The sequence below is a fragment of the Camponotus vicinus genome, unplaced genomic scaffold (assembly GCF_025532165.1).
Source record: "Camponotus vicinus isolate PSW18456_S1 unplaced genomic scaffold, iyCamVici1.0 SCAF_7, whole genome shotgun sequence".
Lineage (NCBI taxonomy): Eukaryota > Metazoa > Arthropoda > Insecta > Hymenoptera > Formicidae > Camponotus > Camponotus vicinus.
Genome location: NW_028141979.1, coordinates 6,953,619 through 6,970,726, shown reverse-complemented (window position 1 = coordinate 6,970,726; position 17,108 = coordinate 6,953,619). Strand labels below are relative to the sequence as shown.

General features: G+C 26.5%; 2 protein-coding genes across 14 annotated transcripts in view; one reads left to right on the top strand and one right to left on the bottom strand.

The window, feature by feature from the left end:
- Positions 1-17,108, top strand: part of LOC145975155 (alkaline phosphatase) — a 196,406-nt gene that overhangs the window by 79,435 nt on the left and 99,863 nt on the right. The gene's annotated exons all lie outside the window — the stretch shown is intronic.
- Positions 930-2,308, bottom strand: LOC145974953 (uncharacterized). The gene is made up of 3 exons (XM_083105092.1): positions 2,094-2,308; positions 1,588-1,709; positions 930-1,165 (listed from the first exon to the last, which is right to left on the bottom strand). Exons 1-3 carry the CDS (start codon positions 2,306-2,308, stop codon positions 930-932), a joined length of 573 nt encoding a protein of 190 aa, XP_082961218.1.

Sequence of the window (17,108 nt, the reverse complement as noted above, 5' to 3'; positions counted from 1 at the left end):
TTATGTGTATGTATATGTGTTGGAATAATTATAAATTAAAAGGTTATATTATATGTAATATATTTAATAATATCGTTTTATTTGAAGGGGAGAGATTGAATAAATTGTATATTATTAATTTCTTTATTACTATCAATGCATCACACACGTCAAAAATTGAAGATACAATCAAAATCCAATATCTGTTTGAATAACTTCGTTCATACAATATGTTTAAAAAATAATTTTCGCAAAATTAGTAGTAGATTATGATGTACGTAATATTTGAGAAATGTTATATATAACAAACTATAGATAGAAATTATATGAAAAATATAAATAAAATTATATCTTTGACGGTAAATGATGAATGAATGATAAATAAATAATAAACAAATATATTCACAAAATTATAGATTATATTACAATTATAATTTTATGTTATGTTGTTTAATGCTATATCAGAATCAGTAATAAATTATGATATATGTAACATATGAGAAATATTATGTTAACATATAGAAATATTATTTAACAAATTATAGATACAAATAGCATGAAAAATATAAATAAAATTATATCTTTGTCGGTATTTGATAAATAAACAAATATTCATAAATTTCTAGATTATATTACGATTATAATTTTATGTTATATTGTTTAATGCTATTTTAAAATCAATAATAGATTATGTAATATTTCAGAAATGTTATATATAACATATGTAACAAATTAGATACAAATGATATGAAAAATATAAATAAAATTATATCTTTGTCAATATTTGATAAATAGATAATAAGAAAATATACATTCCTAAAATTATATAATTATAATTTCATGTTATATTATTTAATGCTACATCAACAACCATAGATTGGCTGCAGTCGGGAGTAAAAAGCAATGTAAATAATTACTCACATCCAAAGAGCATTAATTCTTCCATTTTCTTACTTAATATTTTTTAACATATCTTCAATTGCGCAAAGATCTTCATAATCAAAGTCCGATTGATAACAATTGTGTATTGGTTGTTGATTGCTCGTTGTAGAAGTATCTATAACATTTGTGCTAGAACTTAAAGAAGAACTGCTTACATTTTGGTCCAAATTATACGTTAGCTGTTGACATCCGCTTGATACAGCAACATCTTCAGCATTTCTATCAAGATATAAAAAATTGTTGCCATCCGAATTATGGATTGATTGATAATTGCTCGATGTAACAACATCTTCAGTATTTACATCCAGAATTAAATAAACTATTTAGATTGTAATTCAATCATATATATATACATATATATATATATATATATATATATATATATATATGTATATATATATGTATATATACGCATATATGTGTATGTAAATTTAAAAAAGAAATTTATCTAATATACGTAATCTTTGTGATTGACATGTTAAATATCTAAATTTTACAATTTTATTATATATAATTTTACATATGTTACACAAAAGTATATATAAATGATTCAGAAGAGATTAATTCTTCCATTTTCTTACTTAATATTTTTTAACATATCTTCAATTGCGCAAAGATCTTCATAATCAAAGTCCGAATGATAACAATTGTGTATTGGTTGTTGATTGCTCGTTGTAGAAGTATCTATAACATTTGTGCTAGAACTTAAAGAAGAACTGCTTACATTATGGTCCAAATTATACGTTAGCTGTTGACATCCGCTTGATACAGCAACATCTTCAGCATTTCTATCAAGATATAAAAAATTGTTGCCATCCGAATTATGGATTGATTGATAATTGCTCGATGTAACAACATCTTCAGTATTTACATCCAGAATTAAATAAACTATTTAGATTGTAATTCAATCATATATATATATATATATATATATATATATATATATGTATATATATGTATATGTATATATATATGTATATATACGCATATATGTGTATGTAAATTTAAAAAAGAAATTTATCCAAATATACGTAATCTTTGTGATTGACATGTTAAATATCTAAATTTTACAATTTTATTATATATAATTTTACATATGTTACACAAAAGTATATATAAATGATTCAGGAGAGATAAAATAGTAATATTCAGATTATTGTCATTAGTCTTACCTCGTTGATCTAAATTCCAAAGATATTCCAGCGATTTGATGAGCATCGATTAAATGTTTCATTGCATTGAAATACTTATGTTTAACATCATTTTGGAAGATTATTTTGCAATGTTTGCACTCCATTGTTTCATTTGATATAGTATATTTATAATGTGACATCCAGTTTTGATTCTCTATATTTATATTATGCACATTTTCTAAGTGTATTCTCATCGAATTCGTTCCATAACAGCCGATCTTATACGTCTTTTCACAATTATTACATTTTATTTGATGCTTTTGTATTAGAGAAAAATGCCTTTTTCCTTTTCCTTTCGAGAGGAGAGAATCTTTATGTTTTGTCATTATATGATGTTTTATATTGTTGAATTCCTTTTTTAAAATATAAACACTGCCACAAATTTTGCACTTGCCCTCTGCATTATTAATGTCTTTTGTAAAATACGCCCATAAATAGGATTCATTTTTGTTTCGTGGCATGATATCCACTTTGTATCACAGATTGTATACGACTAAATTCAAATGAAATCATTTCGACGAAAAATATAGAAACTGATAAAAGAAACAGAGAAAGATCGCAAAAGAACGTATATCTGATTCTTTGTATAAATGTAAATATTGATACACGATCGAAATTTGTCTAGCAAGTTAAGATTCATTGCTTATTCACTGTTAATAATCTCATCATTTGCAAAAAGATTACAAAAAGAGTGAAATATTATAATAAGCGCAAATATTAAAAGCTGCCAATTTTATGCAAAATATCTTTTACAAGGAATTAGCAACGATTTCTTCCGTTAAAATTATTTACGTAAACTATCAGGTAGATAAGAAGGCAAAAGCTATGGAATATTGTTATTACTCGAAGGTTATGTACATACATACATACATACGTACATACATCTATATATATATGTTAAAGTGGAACACTGTATATATATATATATATATGTATATATACATATATACACAGAGTGTTCCACTTTAACACTCATACGTTCATAATTCGAAAATATGGCGTTTATAGGAAAAATGTTTCAAATAAAAGTTGTAAAGTTTGAAAGGGGAAAAAAGATAAGAATATTAGAATGTAAGTTCTAAGACTATGTGAAAGTCAACTTATTTTTTTAAATAGCACTAATTTATCCATATAAATCGATTCCCCACAATATTCTGTGTAAAGTGTTATAAAGCATAGCCAAAAATTGAATAGTTTACGAGATATTTTATATTCTAAGTTGATATAAGTTTACATACATTATGAAATATCTCATAAAATATTTATTTTCCGATTATTTTGTTTAATACTTTTAGATATAGAATAATGAGAGGAATTAATTGGTAAAAAACACGTAATTGTTTTTAAGAAAATATGATATATCAATTTGCGTAACAAGCAATGATTTAATATTCTAACAGACGCAAATATCAAAAACTACCGTTTTTGTGTAAGATATCTTTTACAAAGAATTAATCGATTTTTTCTGTTAAAATGATTCACGTAAATTATCACGTTCATAAGAAAGAGAGAGTTGCGGAATATTAATCGAAGATTATATAATATTATATAAATATATATATATAATTTTATGTGTGTGTGTGTGTGTGTGTATATACATATATATTTATGTGTATGTATATGTGTTGGAATAATTATAAATTAAAAGGTTATATTATATGTAATATATTTAATAATATCGTTTTATTTGAAGGGGAGAGATTGAATAAATTGTATATTATTAATTTCTTTATTACTATCAATGCATCACACACGTCAAAAATTGAAGATACAATCAAAATCCAATATCTGTTTGAATAACTTCGTTCATACAATATGTTTAAAAAATAATTTTCGCAAAATTAGTAGATTATGATGTACGTAATATTTGAGAAATGTTATATATAACATATATAACAAACTATAGATAGAAATTATATGAAAAATATAAATAAAATTATATCTTTGACGGTATCTGATAAATAGATAATAAACAAATATATTCATAAAATTATAGATTATATTACAATTATAATTTTATGTTATATTGTTTAATGCTATATCAGAATCAGTAATAAATTATGATATATGTAACATATGAGAAATATTATGTTAACATATAGAAATATTATTTAACAAATTATAGATACAAATAGCATGAAAAATATAAATAAAATTATATCTTTGTCGGTATTTGATAAATAAACAAATATTCATAAATTTCTAAATTATATTACGATTACAATTTTATGTTATATTGTTTAATGCTATTTTAAAATCAATAATAGGTTATGTAATATTTCAGAAATGTTATATATATCATATGTAACAAATTAGATACAAATGATATGAAAAATATAAATAAAATTATATCTTTGTCAATATTTGATAAATAGATAATAAGAAAATATACATTCCTAAAATTATGTAATTATAATTTCATGTTATATTATTTAATGCTACATCAACAACTGTAGATTGGCTGCAGTCGGGAGTAAGAAGCAATGTAAATAATTACTCACATCCAAAGAGCATTAATTCTTCCATTTTCTTACTTAATATTTTTTAACATATCTTCGATTGCGCAAAGATCTTCATATTTAAAGTTCGATTGATAACAATTGTGTATTGGTTGTTGATGGCTCGTTGTAGGAGTATCTATAACATTTGTGCTAGAACTTAAAGAAGAACTGCTTACATTATGGTCCAAATTATACGTTAGCTGTTGACATCCGCTTGATACAGCAACATTTTCAGCATTTCTGTCAAGATATAAAAAATTGTTGCGATCCAAATTATGGATTGATTGATAATTGCTTGATGTAACAACATCTTCAGTATTTACATCCAGAATTAAATAAACTATTTAGATTGTAATTCAATCATATATATATATATATATATATATATATATATATATATATATGTATATGTATATATATATATATATATATATGTATATATACGCATATATGTGTATGTAAATTTAAAAAAGAAATTTATCCAAATATACATAATCTTTGTGATTGACATGTTAAATATCTAAATTTTACAATTTTATTATATATAATTTTACATATGTTACACAAAAGTATATATAAATGATTCAGAAGAGATAAAATTGTAATATTCAGATTATTGTCATTAGTCTTACCCCGTTGATCTAAATTCCATAGATATTCCAGCGATTTGATGAGCATCGATTAAATGTTTCATTGCATTGAAATACTTATGTTTAATATCATTTTGAAAGATTATTTTGCAATGTATGCACTCTATTGTTTTATTTGATGCAGTATACTTATAATGTGACATCCAGTCTTGATTCTTTTTATTTATGTTATGTATAGATTCTAAGTGTATTCCCATCCAAGCCGATGTAGTAAACCTTATGTCATACATCTTATCACAAATACCACATTTTGTTATATTCTGTTGTATTATAGAAAAAGGCCATTCTTCTTTTCTTTTTGGGACAGAATCTTTATGTTCCTTCGTTATATGAGATTTTATATAATAGTAATCCTTTTTTAACAGACAAACTTTGCCACAAATTTTGCACTTGCTCACTGCATTATTAATGTCTTTTGTAAAATACGCCCATAAATAGGATTCACTTTTGTTTCCTGGCATGATATCCACTTTGTATCACAGATTGTATACGACTAAATTCAAATGAAATCATTTCGACGAAAAATATAGAAACTGATAAAAGAAACAGAGAAAGATCGCAAAAAAACGTATATCTGATTCTTTGTATAAATGTAAATATTGATACACGATCGAAATTTGTCTAGCAAGTTTTACGATTCATTGCTTATTCACTGTTAATCCCTTAAGTGATAAGGGATCACTGTTAATAATCTCATCATTTGCAGAAAGATTACAAAAAGAGTGAAATATTATAATAAGCGCAAATATTAAAAGCTGCCAATTTTATGCAAAATATCTTTTACAAGGAATTAGCAACGATTTCTTCCGTTAAAATTATTTACGTAAACTATCAGGTAGATAAGAAGGCAAAAGCTATGGAATATTGTTATTACTCGAAGGTTATGTACATACATACATACATACGTACATACATCTATATATATATATGTTAAAGTGGAACACTGTATATATATATATATGTGTATATATACATATATACACAGAGTGTTCCACTTTAACACTCATACGTTCATAATTCGAAAATATGGCGTTTATAGGAAAAATGTTTCAAATAAAAGTTGTAAAGTTTGAAAGGGGAAAAAAGATAAGAATATTAGAATGTAAGTTCTAAGACTATGTGAAAGTCAACTTATTTTTTTAAATAGCACTAATTTATCCATATAAATCGATTCCCCACAATATTCTGTGTAAAGTGTTATAAAGCATAGCCAAAAATTGAATAGTTTACGAGATATTTTATATTCTAAGTTGATATAAGTTTACATGCACTATGAAATATCTCATAAAATATTTATTTTCCGATTATTTTGTTTAATACTTTTAGGTATAGAATAATGAGAGGAATTAATTGGTAAAAAACACGTAATTGTTTTTAAGAAAATATGATATATCAATTAGCGTAACAAGCAACGATTTAATATTCTAACAGACGCAAATATCAAAAACTACCATTTTTGTGTAAGATATCTTTTACAAAGAATTAATCGATTTTTTCTGTTAAAATGATTCACGTAAATTATCACATTCATAAGAAAGAGAGAGTTGCGGAATATTAATCGAAGATTATATAATATTATATAAATATATATATATAATTTTATGTGTGTGTGTGTGTGTGTATATACATATATATTTATGTGTATGTATATGTGTTGGAATAATTATAAATTAAAAGGTTATATTATATGTAATATATTTAATAATATCGTTTTATTTGAAGGGGAGAGATTGAATAAATTGTATATTATTAATTTCTTTATTACTATCAATGCATCACACACGTCAAAAATTGAAGATACAATCAAAATCCAATATCTGTTTGAATAACTTCGTTCATACAATATGTTTAAAAAATAATTTTCGCAAAATTAGTAGTAGATTATGATGTACGTAATATTTGAGAAATGTTATATATAACAAACTATAGATAGAAATTATATGAAAAATATAAATAAAATTATATCTTTGACGGTAAATGATGAATGAATGATAAATAGATAATAAACAAATATATTCATAAAATTATAGATTATATTACAATTATAATTTTATGTTATATTGTTTAATGCTATATCAGAATCAGTAATAAATGATATATGTAACATATGATATATGTAACATATGAGAAATATTATGTTAACATATAGAAATATTATTTAACAAATTATAGATACAAATAGCATGAAAAATATAAATAAAATTATATCTTTGTCGGTATTTGATAAATAAACAAATATTCATAAATTTCTAGATTATATTACGATTACAATTTTATGTTATATTGTTTAATGCTATTTTAAAATCAATAATAGGTTATGTAATATTTCAGAAATGTTATATATATCATATGTAACAAATTAGATACAAATGATATGAAAAATATAAATAAAATTATATCTTTGTCAATATTTGATAAATAGATAATAAAAAAATATACATTCCTAAAATTATGTAATTATAATTTCATGTTATATTATTTAATGCTACATCAACAACTGTAGATTGGCTGCAGTCGGGAGTAAGAAGCAATGTAAATAATTACTCACATCCAAAGAGCATTAATTCTTCCATTTTCTTACTTAATATTTTTTAACATATCTTCGATTGCGCAAAGATCTTCATATTCAAAGTTCGATTGATAACAATTGTGTATTGGTTGTTGATGGCTCGTTGTAGGAGTATCTATAACATTTGTGCTAGAACTTAAAGAAGAACTGCTTACATTATGGTCCAAATTATACGTTAGCTGTTGACATCCGCTTGATACAGCAACATTTTCAGCATTTCTGTCAAGATATAAAAAATTGTTGCGATCCAAATTATGGATTGATTGATAATTGCTTGATGTAACAACATCTTCAGTATTTACATCCAGAATTAAATAAACTATTTAGATTGTAATTCAATCATATATATATATATATATATATATATATATATATATATGTCAATCATATATATATATATATATATATATATATATATATATATATATATATATATATATGTATATGTATATATATATATGTATATATACGCATATATGTGTATGTAAATTTAAAAAAGAAATTTATCCAAATATACATAATCTTTGTGATTGACATGTTAAATATCTAAATTTTACAATTTTATTATATATAATTTTACATATGTTACACAAAAGTATATATAAATGATTCAGAAGAGATAAAATTTTAATATTCAGGTTATTGTCATTAGTCTTACCCCGTTGATCTAAATTCCATAGATATTCCAGCGATTTGATGAGCATCGATTAAATGTTTCATTGCATTGAACTTATGTTTAATATCATTTTGAAAGATTATTTTGCAATGTATGCACTCTATTGTTTTATTTGATGCAATATACTTATACTGTGACATCCAGTCTTGATTCTTTTTATTTATGTTATGTATAGATTCTAAGTGTGTTCGCATCCAAGCCGATGTAGTAAACATTATGTCATACATCTTATCACAAATATCACATTTTGTTATATTCTGTTGTATTATAGAAAAAGGCCATTCTTCTTTTCTTTTTGGGACATAATCTTTATGTTCCTTCGTTATATGAGATTTTATATAATAGTAATCCTTTTTTAACAGATAAACTTTGCCACAAATTTTGCACTTGCTCACTGCATTATTAATGTCTTTTGTAAAATACGCCCATAAATAGGATTCACTTTTGTTTCCTGACATGATATCCACTTTGTATCACAGATTGTATACGACTAAATTCAAATGAAATCATTTCGACGAAAAATATAGAAACTGATAAAAGAAACAGAGAAAGATCGCAAAAAAACGTATATCTGATTCTTTGTATAAATGTAAATATTGATACACGATCGAAATTTGTCTAGCAAGTTTTACGATTCATTGCTTATTCACTGTTAATAATCTCATCATTTGTAGAAAGATTACAGAAAGAGTGAAATATTATAATAAGCGCAAATATTAAAAGCTGCTAATTTTGTGCAAAATATCTTTTACAAGGAATTAGCAACGATTTTTTCCGTTAAAATTATTTACGTAAACTATAAGGTGGATAACAAAAGCAAAAGCTATGGCATATTGTTATTACTCAAAGGTTATGTACAAACATATATATATACATACGTACATACATCTATATATATATATCGAGAGAGGGGAGAGGGAGGGGCGAGAGAGAGAGAGAGAGAGAGAGAGAGAGAGAGAGAGAGAGAGAGAGAGTTCCACTTTAACATATATATATATATATTGTATATACGCAGAGTGTTCCATTTTAACACTCATACGTTCATAATTCGAAAATATGGTGTTTATAGGAATAATGTTTAAAAAAAATTGTAAAGTTTGAAAGGGAAAAAAAGATAGGAATATTAGGATGTATGTTCTAAGGCTATGTGAAAATCAACCTTGTTTTTTTAAATAGAATTAATTAATATAGAATTAATTAATTACTTTATATAAATAGATTCCTTATCTCTAATAAGTTAGCAGACTATAACTATAAAATATTTCATAAAATATTTATCTTACCTGAATTCTTTTATGCAAAGAATAATGGAAGGAATAAATAGTGTAAAAGAACACGTAATTGTTCTTAGGAAAAAATATACATATAATTGCTCCTTGTTAATTCATATTTTTTCTTAAAAACAATTATGTTTTCTTTACACTAATTTATTCCTCTCATTATTCTGTATAAAAATATTGAGATAAAATAATCGATAAATAAATATTTTATGAAATATTTTATAATTTATATAAAATTATGTCAACATAAAGTATAAAATATCTTGTAAACTATTCAATTTTTGGTTATCCTATCCTTATAACTTTTTACGTGGAATATTATGAGGAATTGATTTGTATGGACAAATTAGAGTAATATCATTAAAAATACTAGTTGATCTTTACATGATCTTAGTATCTACACTTGAGGTCAAATTAATATTTCTATCTTTTTTCCCACTTTAAACCCTACAACTTTTATTTGAAACATTTTTTTCTAAAATACCATGTTTTTCCGGAGTTATTACGGTATGAAAATTAAAGTGGAATATCCTGTATATATTTAATATTTTGAAATATATATAGAACTCTGAATCCATTTTTTTTAATACTTTACAATATATGATCAAATTATAAATCTTATAAATATTATTAATTTTTAATTTATAAGAATATCTAGAAATGCAAGAGATCGTCAAAGTATCTTACGTGCTTGTTCATTGTTATTGCCTGCAGAAATTAATATACGATTAAATATTTGTACTTACGTATAATCCTAGATAACGAAAATAAGTAATTATTTTTAAGAAAACTTAATTCTCGTAACTTTGATTCATGTATCTTAATATTCGAAAAGAGCGTTGCTCTTAAACCAAATTACTTGAGGAATTGTTCGAAGCTTAATAGACATCGCGCCATAAAACTTAATGTCCTTTTTTAATGTCTAAGATGTAAACGGATCTTTTCTTGCAGACGGTGATCCTTTGGATCCCTGTCTCTTGTTCGACATCTACCCCGCCCTGCAAATTAGACTTTGGAGAAGAGTAATAAGTGCGCTTGCACATCACGTACTTTCGTTCGAGAGAGATTTGCTTTTCGTGTCCACGTGGAACGACTTGTACCAAAGTCGATATGCTCTTTTCTCAACATCCTCTAGTGGTCGCCCGTTGCACTCGAGTCTCTTGGGACTTTTAGACTTTTGCTACTTTTTATATATTTACAGGTAATATTTCTATAAAGCAATTATATACAAGAAATATACATATTCTGCATTTTTCACAGTTTAACTTTGGTGATACATTTACGTGTAAAGAATAATTCATATATTGATTATTCAATTTTATGTTTATCAAAAATTTTAAGAGATTGCACGTACATGTAATGATTTGAATTATAAAGTATAACTGCGCGAAGGAAAATATTTCTTTATGCAAGATTTATATAAATTAATTTGATCAAGATTAATAGCATTCGCGTACAAGCAATTATACTTGATAAAATGTTTCAAAAGAAACTTAGCATCGGCAGAGCATTGTGATCTTATAATAATATACCTATTGAAAGACTCGAATTGATTCACGAATCAATAAAACATTGCGGCAGATAAATTCTCAGTCTAAGCGAAAAACCGAGGAGCTCTTATTTATTACGTATTCCGCGCATAAAACAAAAGATTTATCCTCGACGATACGAACGTACGAGCTATCTATAAAATGTCGGACATGCTCGCGTAAAATGTAAGCGTTGTCTACGGATAGGCAAATCGAGTTGAGCCCGCGTACATGAATAACATGTACTCGTTCCCTAACGAAATGTTAGAATTATGGTTTGCGTAGCAATATAACGAGATAACATCGGTATATAGATTTACCACGATAGGTCGCACATTGATGCGGGCAATCAGCGTGCTTTCATTAGATTAATGCGAGCTTTTCCAATTAACGGCTGCGACATAATATTGATTCTTTTGAAAAAAATTCTTAACAAGAAATACGCGAGTATTTCCATGAAAATCGCGCTCTTCTCGCTGGCCTAATTAAATTAATGCCAATTTTCAAAGTTTGATAACAAAGCGAATTTTTGATAAATGATCATTTAGAGTACGGTGGAAATTTGTCAGTCTTACTGTTTTCGCCGGCAAGGATGAGAAACTGATGTGGCGGTAAAAACTTAAAAGCGTTTGTCTTATGCAATCCGACGAGAAACAAAGAAAATCGCGTCGACGGCGCGGAACTAGATATATCGCCGGCTAGATGCGAGGAATGCACGGGAAGATTTTTAACTGCCAGGTTACAGGGGTGACGTTTTTTAGAATCGTGGAGGGTCGCGGGGGGTCGCGGGGGGTACACTCCTGGCGAAAGAAGATTACGTGAGGAGAATGTAGCGCGAAATCCTTGAAAATTGCCGCCCCGGCTTACGCACGACGCGAAATCCTTAAATTTCACGGCGTTCCCTTTAGCTCCATTTCGATGATGAAAAAAATAAAAGGCAGAAAAGAATGTCGATAACCACATTTCGATTTCTCGCCTTTCCCAAGATTCCCGGAGATACTTGACATTTGCCAAAAACTGTGATCAGAATTCGAAAGCATGTTTCTTGCGCCAGGGAAAACGAAAGTCTCTTATATGCAAATATAATACATTCGCGAAAATGCTTCTTCTCATGTTATTCAGAAATATCCCAATATTATTGATAATATTTCGCGAAATATTTTTTTTTTATCGAGAAATCTATTTACGAAGAGCGATTTTCATAAGTATATTTCATGTTTCTCATTTTATATTCAATTTTGGAATTTTTCGTTTAAATATTTATTCAGAGATTCCAATGTGATTCAAGATTTTCTCAAAGTTCTCTTGGATTGTACAGTGAATCGAATACATTATTAATTAAAGTGTTCATCTATTATGCTTTATAAAATAATAAGAGAATAATATTGGAGTCATTATATTTTTTTAAATATTTGCTCTTCGTATTTTTCTTTTATAACTTGTCGACACAGAGGTAAATTAACTACACAGGCACTTGCGCGCGTGTTAAACAATAATTGAAGAGACGTGTGAAGCTCGTTTATGAATCAATAAGGACATTTGATTTTTCCAAATGAACCGGCTGTGTACCGCAATTCCGATTTTCATTTGTACGTAGTTTCCGCCGAGAATTAAGTGCCAGCGTAATTTACTTCGCATTCCGTTGGTGGCGAACCGTACAGCAACCTCCAACGCGGATATTTTACGAATGGCGCTGCCCGAGTAAATGCGGGTATCGCCTTCTCTTTTTGCATACGCGCACCCACCGCCGACGTTAAGCGAAATCTCAGTAATTGGCTCGGTCGCGTTTCGAAAACGTCGAGCGACAACGGAAGATACATCTTCCGCCATAAATAAAACCCGCTTAGCCGCGTTCGCGGAACGCGAGTCCGAGTTCCGCTGCCGCAGCTATAGCTGTCTCTCTCTCTCTTCCGAAATACGAATTTCTGTCCCAATATCGCTAATTCAAAAACGTCCGCGACGCATTTTGACGTTTCGACGGAACGTTTATTATGCTCTCTTGGATATGTCGCTCTTGAATATTTCATTCCGTCGTATTTCCATCGAATCGCAACCAAATTCCCTCCTTTCTTGAAAATATCCAGTTTTATGTACGCATTTATTAGTCATATATTGAAAATTCCTGGATATGAATTTTTTAAATTATATGAAAATTACGTACTGATTAAAAGATAATGTTGCAGATGAAAATTTATATACAAGTAATATAATACCAATTAATATATACTGAATATTTAATTTTTTTCATAACTAGAGTAATATTTTGCATAAATATCATATAGATATGCAAAAAGATCACATTTTCAGCAATCGCCTAAATGACCTGAAATATTTTCAACCTATCACTTGTGTGTTGCTTGACATATATTATAAATTAAGGATATAAAATATACCGCCAATAAATAATATAACAAATAAAGTAAATCTGTAAGTTATTAAAATAATAACTTATAAATCTCTCTTATTGTTACATATTAAGAACTCTCTTATTGTTACACGATGAAGAAATATATTCAGATTAATATTTATATTAATAATTAATTTAAAAAAAGTTACTCCATTAGCAAAGTGTAATAATAAGTAGAAATACTATTTAGAATTTATACAAGATAAATCAAGAAGCAGTTATTTCTGAAAAAAGAATAATTATTGTCAACTGATCGTGATTAAAACTCTCTTTTCCATTCATATTTAAAAATATATTTATATTCTACTGTATTATATTATCGTTCTAGTATAAATTAATTGAAAATAATTCTTCATAGCAATATTAGAGATATAATTTTAATGATTTATATTAAATTAGTTTGTTTTTTAACTACATTTGTTCGCAATGAATATTATACATTACAGTACAGTAATATGTGAAGTACGCATATGATCGTTTATTAGCTTTAACGTTTTATTAGCTTAAACGTTTTTAATTGTGCTATTAATAATTACTTTACTCATAAATAGGCGCAGCTTATCAAAACGTAATTAGCCCGCTTCAGATTTTTATATTGCAAAAACTATTTTTTGGATTAAAAAAAATCATAAATTTTAATTGTTTGGTTATATTTTTATATTTTTAACTTCCTTGTTGTAATATGTTATTTCGGAATATGTTATTTCGGATATATTGTTTTGGAATTTTAAAACATCTTGTACATGTATTTGTTATAATAATTTTTAAATTCATAATTCTAGAATTATGAAATAAAAAATCATGGAACTACTCACCGGTACGATGTGCAACAGCAGAGTTGATCAACATTGTGACCTATAAAATACAAATATAAATTGTATATAAAGCAGTGTCTAAAATAATTGAGACTTTAAGAAAAATGTTATTATTGCTTGCAATGTTTTTTTTTAATTAGATTTTTTCATTTTTTAAAATAGATATTTAATTAAAAATATTGCACAAATAATAAAAAACATTTTTTTAACATGAATTGTTATGAAATAATTAAAAAGTTCACATATATTATGTAAATATTTTCAAGATTTATAAATTTTAAACATTATTTTAAAATATTTTATTATATGTACTTGCATATAAATATTTATTGATATAAATATTTTATTAGAATCATTTTTTAATTATTCAAAAATATTTATTTGTAGAGTAGTATTTTATAATATAAAATACTTTATATATGCATAATATTACGTAATATATAATTCAAAATGGATTATAAAAAATGATAGAAAAAATAAAAAAGAAATTAATTTTACAAGTAAAAAATAATTTAGTAAGTAATATAAATCACTCACCCCTATAGTTGTTCTATCGTTGTTCGATGTCTTCTAGGATTTACTCTTCTTCTGTTGTTCATTTTTCATTGTTTCTTCATGGTATTCCTTCATGACACTCACTTATGGAAACATAGTTAATTATGATCACGCGCACTAATCAGTAGAATATGATAATCGCACGATATTTTATATGGTACTCTCGATATTAATCCAATATTAATCACATTCGATGCTCATGATATTACGATGAAAGAACACAAGAAGAAAATTATGATTGCACACAAAGCTATGTTTATTCAAAAATCGCGCAACTCGAGTCGAATTAACAGCTAATTAAAGGATACTTTATATTATTCGATATTTTGAAAATACATCATTGAAATTTAGTACACGTTATATTTTAAACACAGAAATCCCGCGAAATATATATAAAGTTATTATTATTATTATTATTATTATTAATAATAAACATTACGGTTTTACATTATTGAAATTAGTTAATCCGAATAATTATACATCATTCTGTGCTTTTGAAAATGATAAATATATTGAAATAATAGAAAAATTTATATTCATGTGTTAAATGAAATATTATATATATTTGAAGTATATTTAAAGAGGTAATTATCGCTCGCGTAAATATCATAAGACAACATTATAATTTTCATCTCCTGTCGCTTTGATTCCTATTTAAAACGAAATTATACGCCTCGATAAATAGTCGTTATCACGATGCTCTATCATTAATCACAACACTTATTTAATTACGCAGATTGATCGTTAATTATAGTAATCACGATTGCGAGTATATCAAAACGACGAAGCGATTCGCGCCGTTACATCCTCGCTCGAATATCGTCGAACAATGATAACAAGGTTACGGCATGTAAATAGTAGCGCTCTATGGGAAGGCTACGAAATGTAAACAAAGCATGCTATGTGAAGGCCACGAACACAGAGTATAACATTTAATGTTTGTCGTCGTGTAATATTTAACATACTATAACTCGAAATATTCCATTCTTTAATTTTAAATTGATTATTGATTGCTAGTGGACATATCACGATTTTTTGTTATTTTATTCGATTCTACGATTCTACGATTATTCCGCGTTTTTCAATCTAAAAGTAATCGACAACAGAAATCAACGAAAAATTAAAAACACAATGTATATAATACATCTCTCAAACGTTGTTAAAGAAACTATAATTGCCTGCAAAAATCACTTCAGTTCTTATTTAGACTTCGCTTTAGACAGTTCATGGAAAAATTCATGGAAATGTTCATGACAAAATTGTTTATTTATAATTTTATGTGCTACATATTTTACAATACATGTATATGTATTTGATGTACGTGTATGTATCTTATTTTTCAAATTTCTGTACTTTTTCATATGACATAAATAAATAAAATTAAAAATAAAATTTTATTTCAAATTTCATCGCAAATTACAGATCATTTGAAGCGAGCTTTAAGTAAGAATCGAAACGATAGGAGAGAAATTAGAATAGAAATTATAACTTGCCGTTCCATTACGATTTTTGCGAGCAAATTCTAGTTTTTTTTAATGATATAATTTAGGTTCGCACGAATATCACATATTATATTTTAAATTTTTGAAGAAAATTGAATGAATTAAAAGTCGCGATACGTCAATTATTAATGAATAATTAATTTTAAATTGATAATTTATTTGAAGGAAGAATAGAATATTTCGTATATTATTTTCCTTTGTAGTATATTGAATGTTTCGTGGTGACGTCAAAATTGAGTGTTATTGTACTGTGTCCGACCCAGTGATGCCAGATTCCGGCCTTTTGGTAGCATTTCATTTTTTCTCGCAGAGAAGAGCGAGAGAGAATCATGTTTTGTCTCTTTCTATTATCTCCTCCATGCTACCGCACGCTACCGAAGAGCCGGAATCTGGTATCACTGGTCCGACCTTGGTAGAGCGAAGTATGTATTGTTTTGATATCATTCGTTCGATGACATTTGAGCGAGAAGGTAGCGGCGTAAATTGCTCCGTATATCGTCGTATTACATT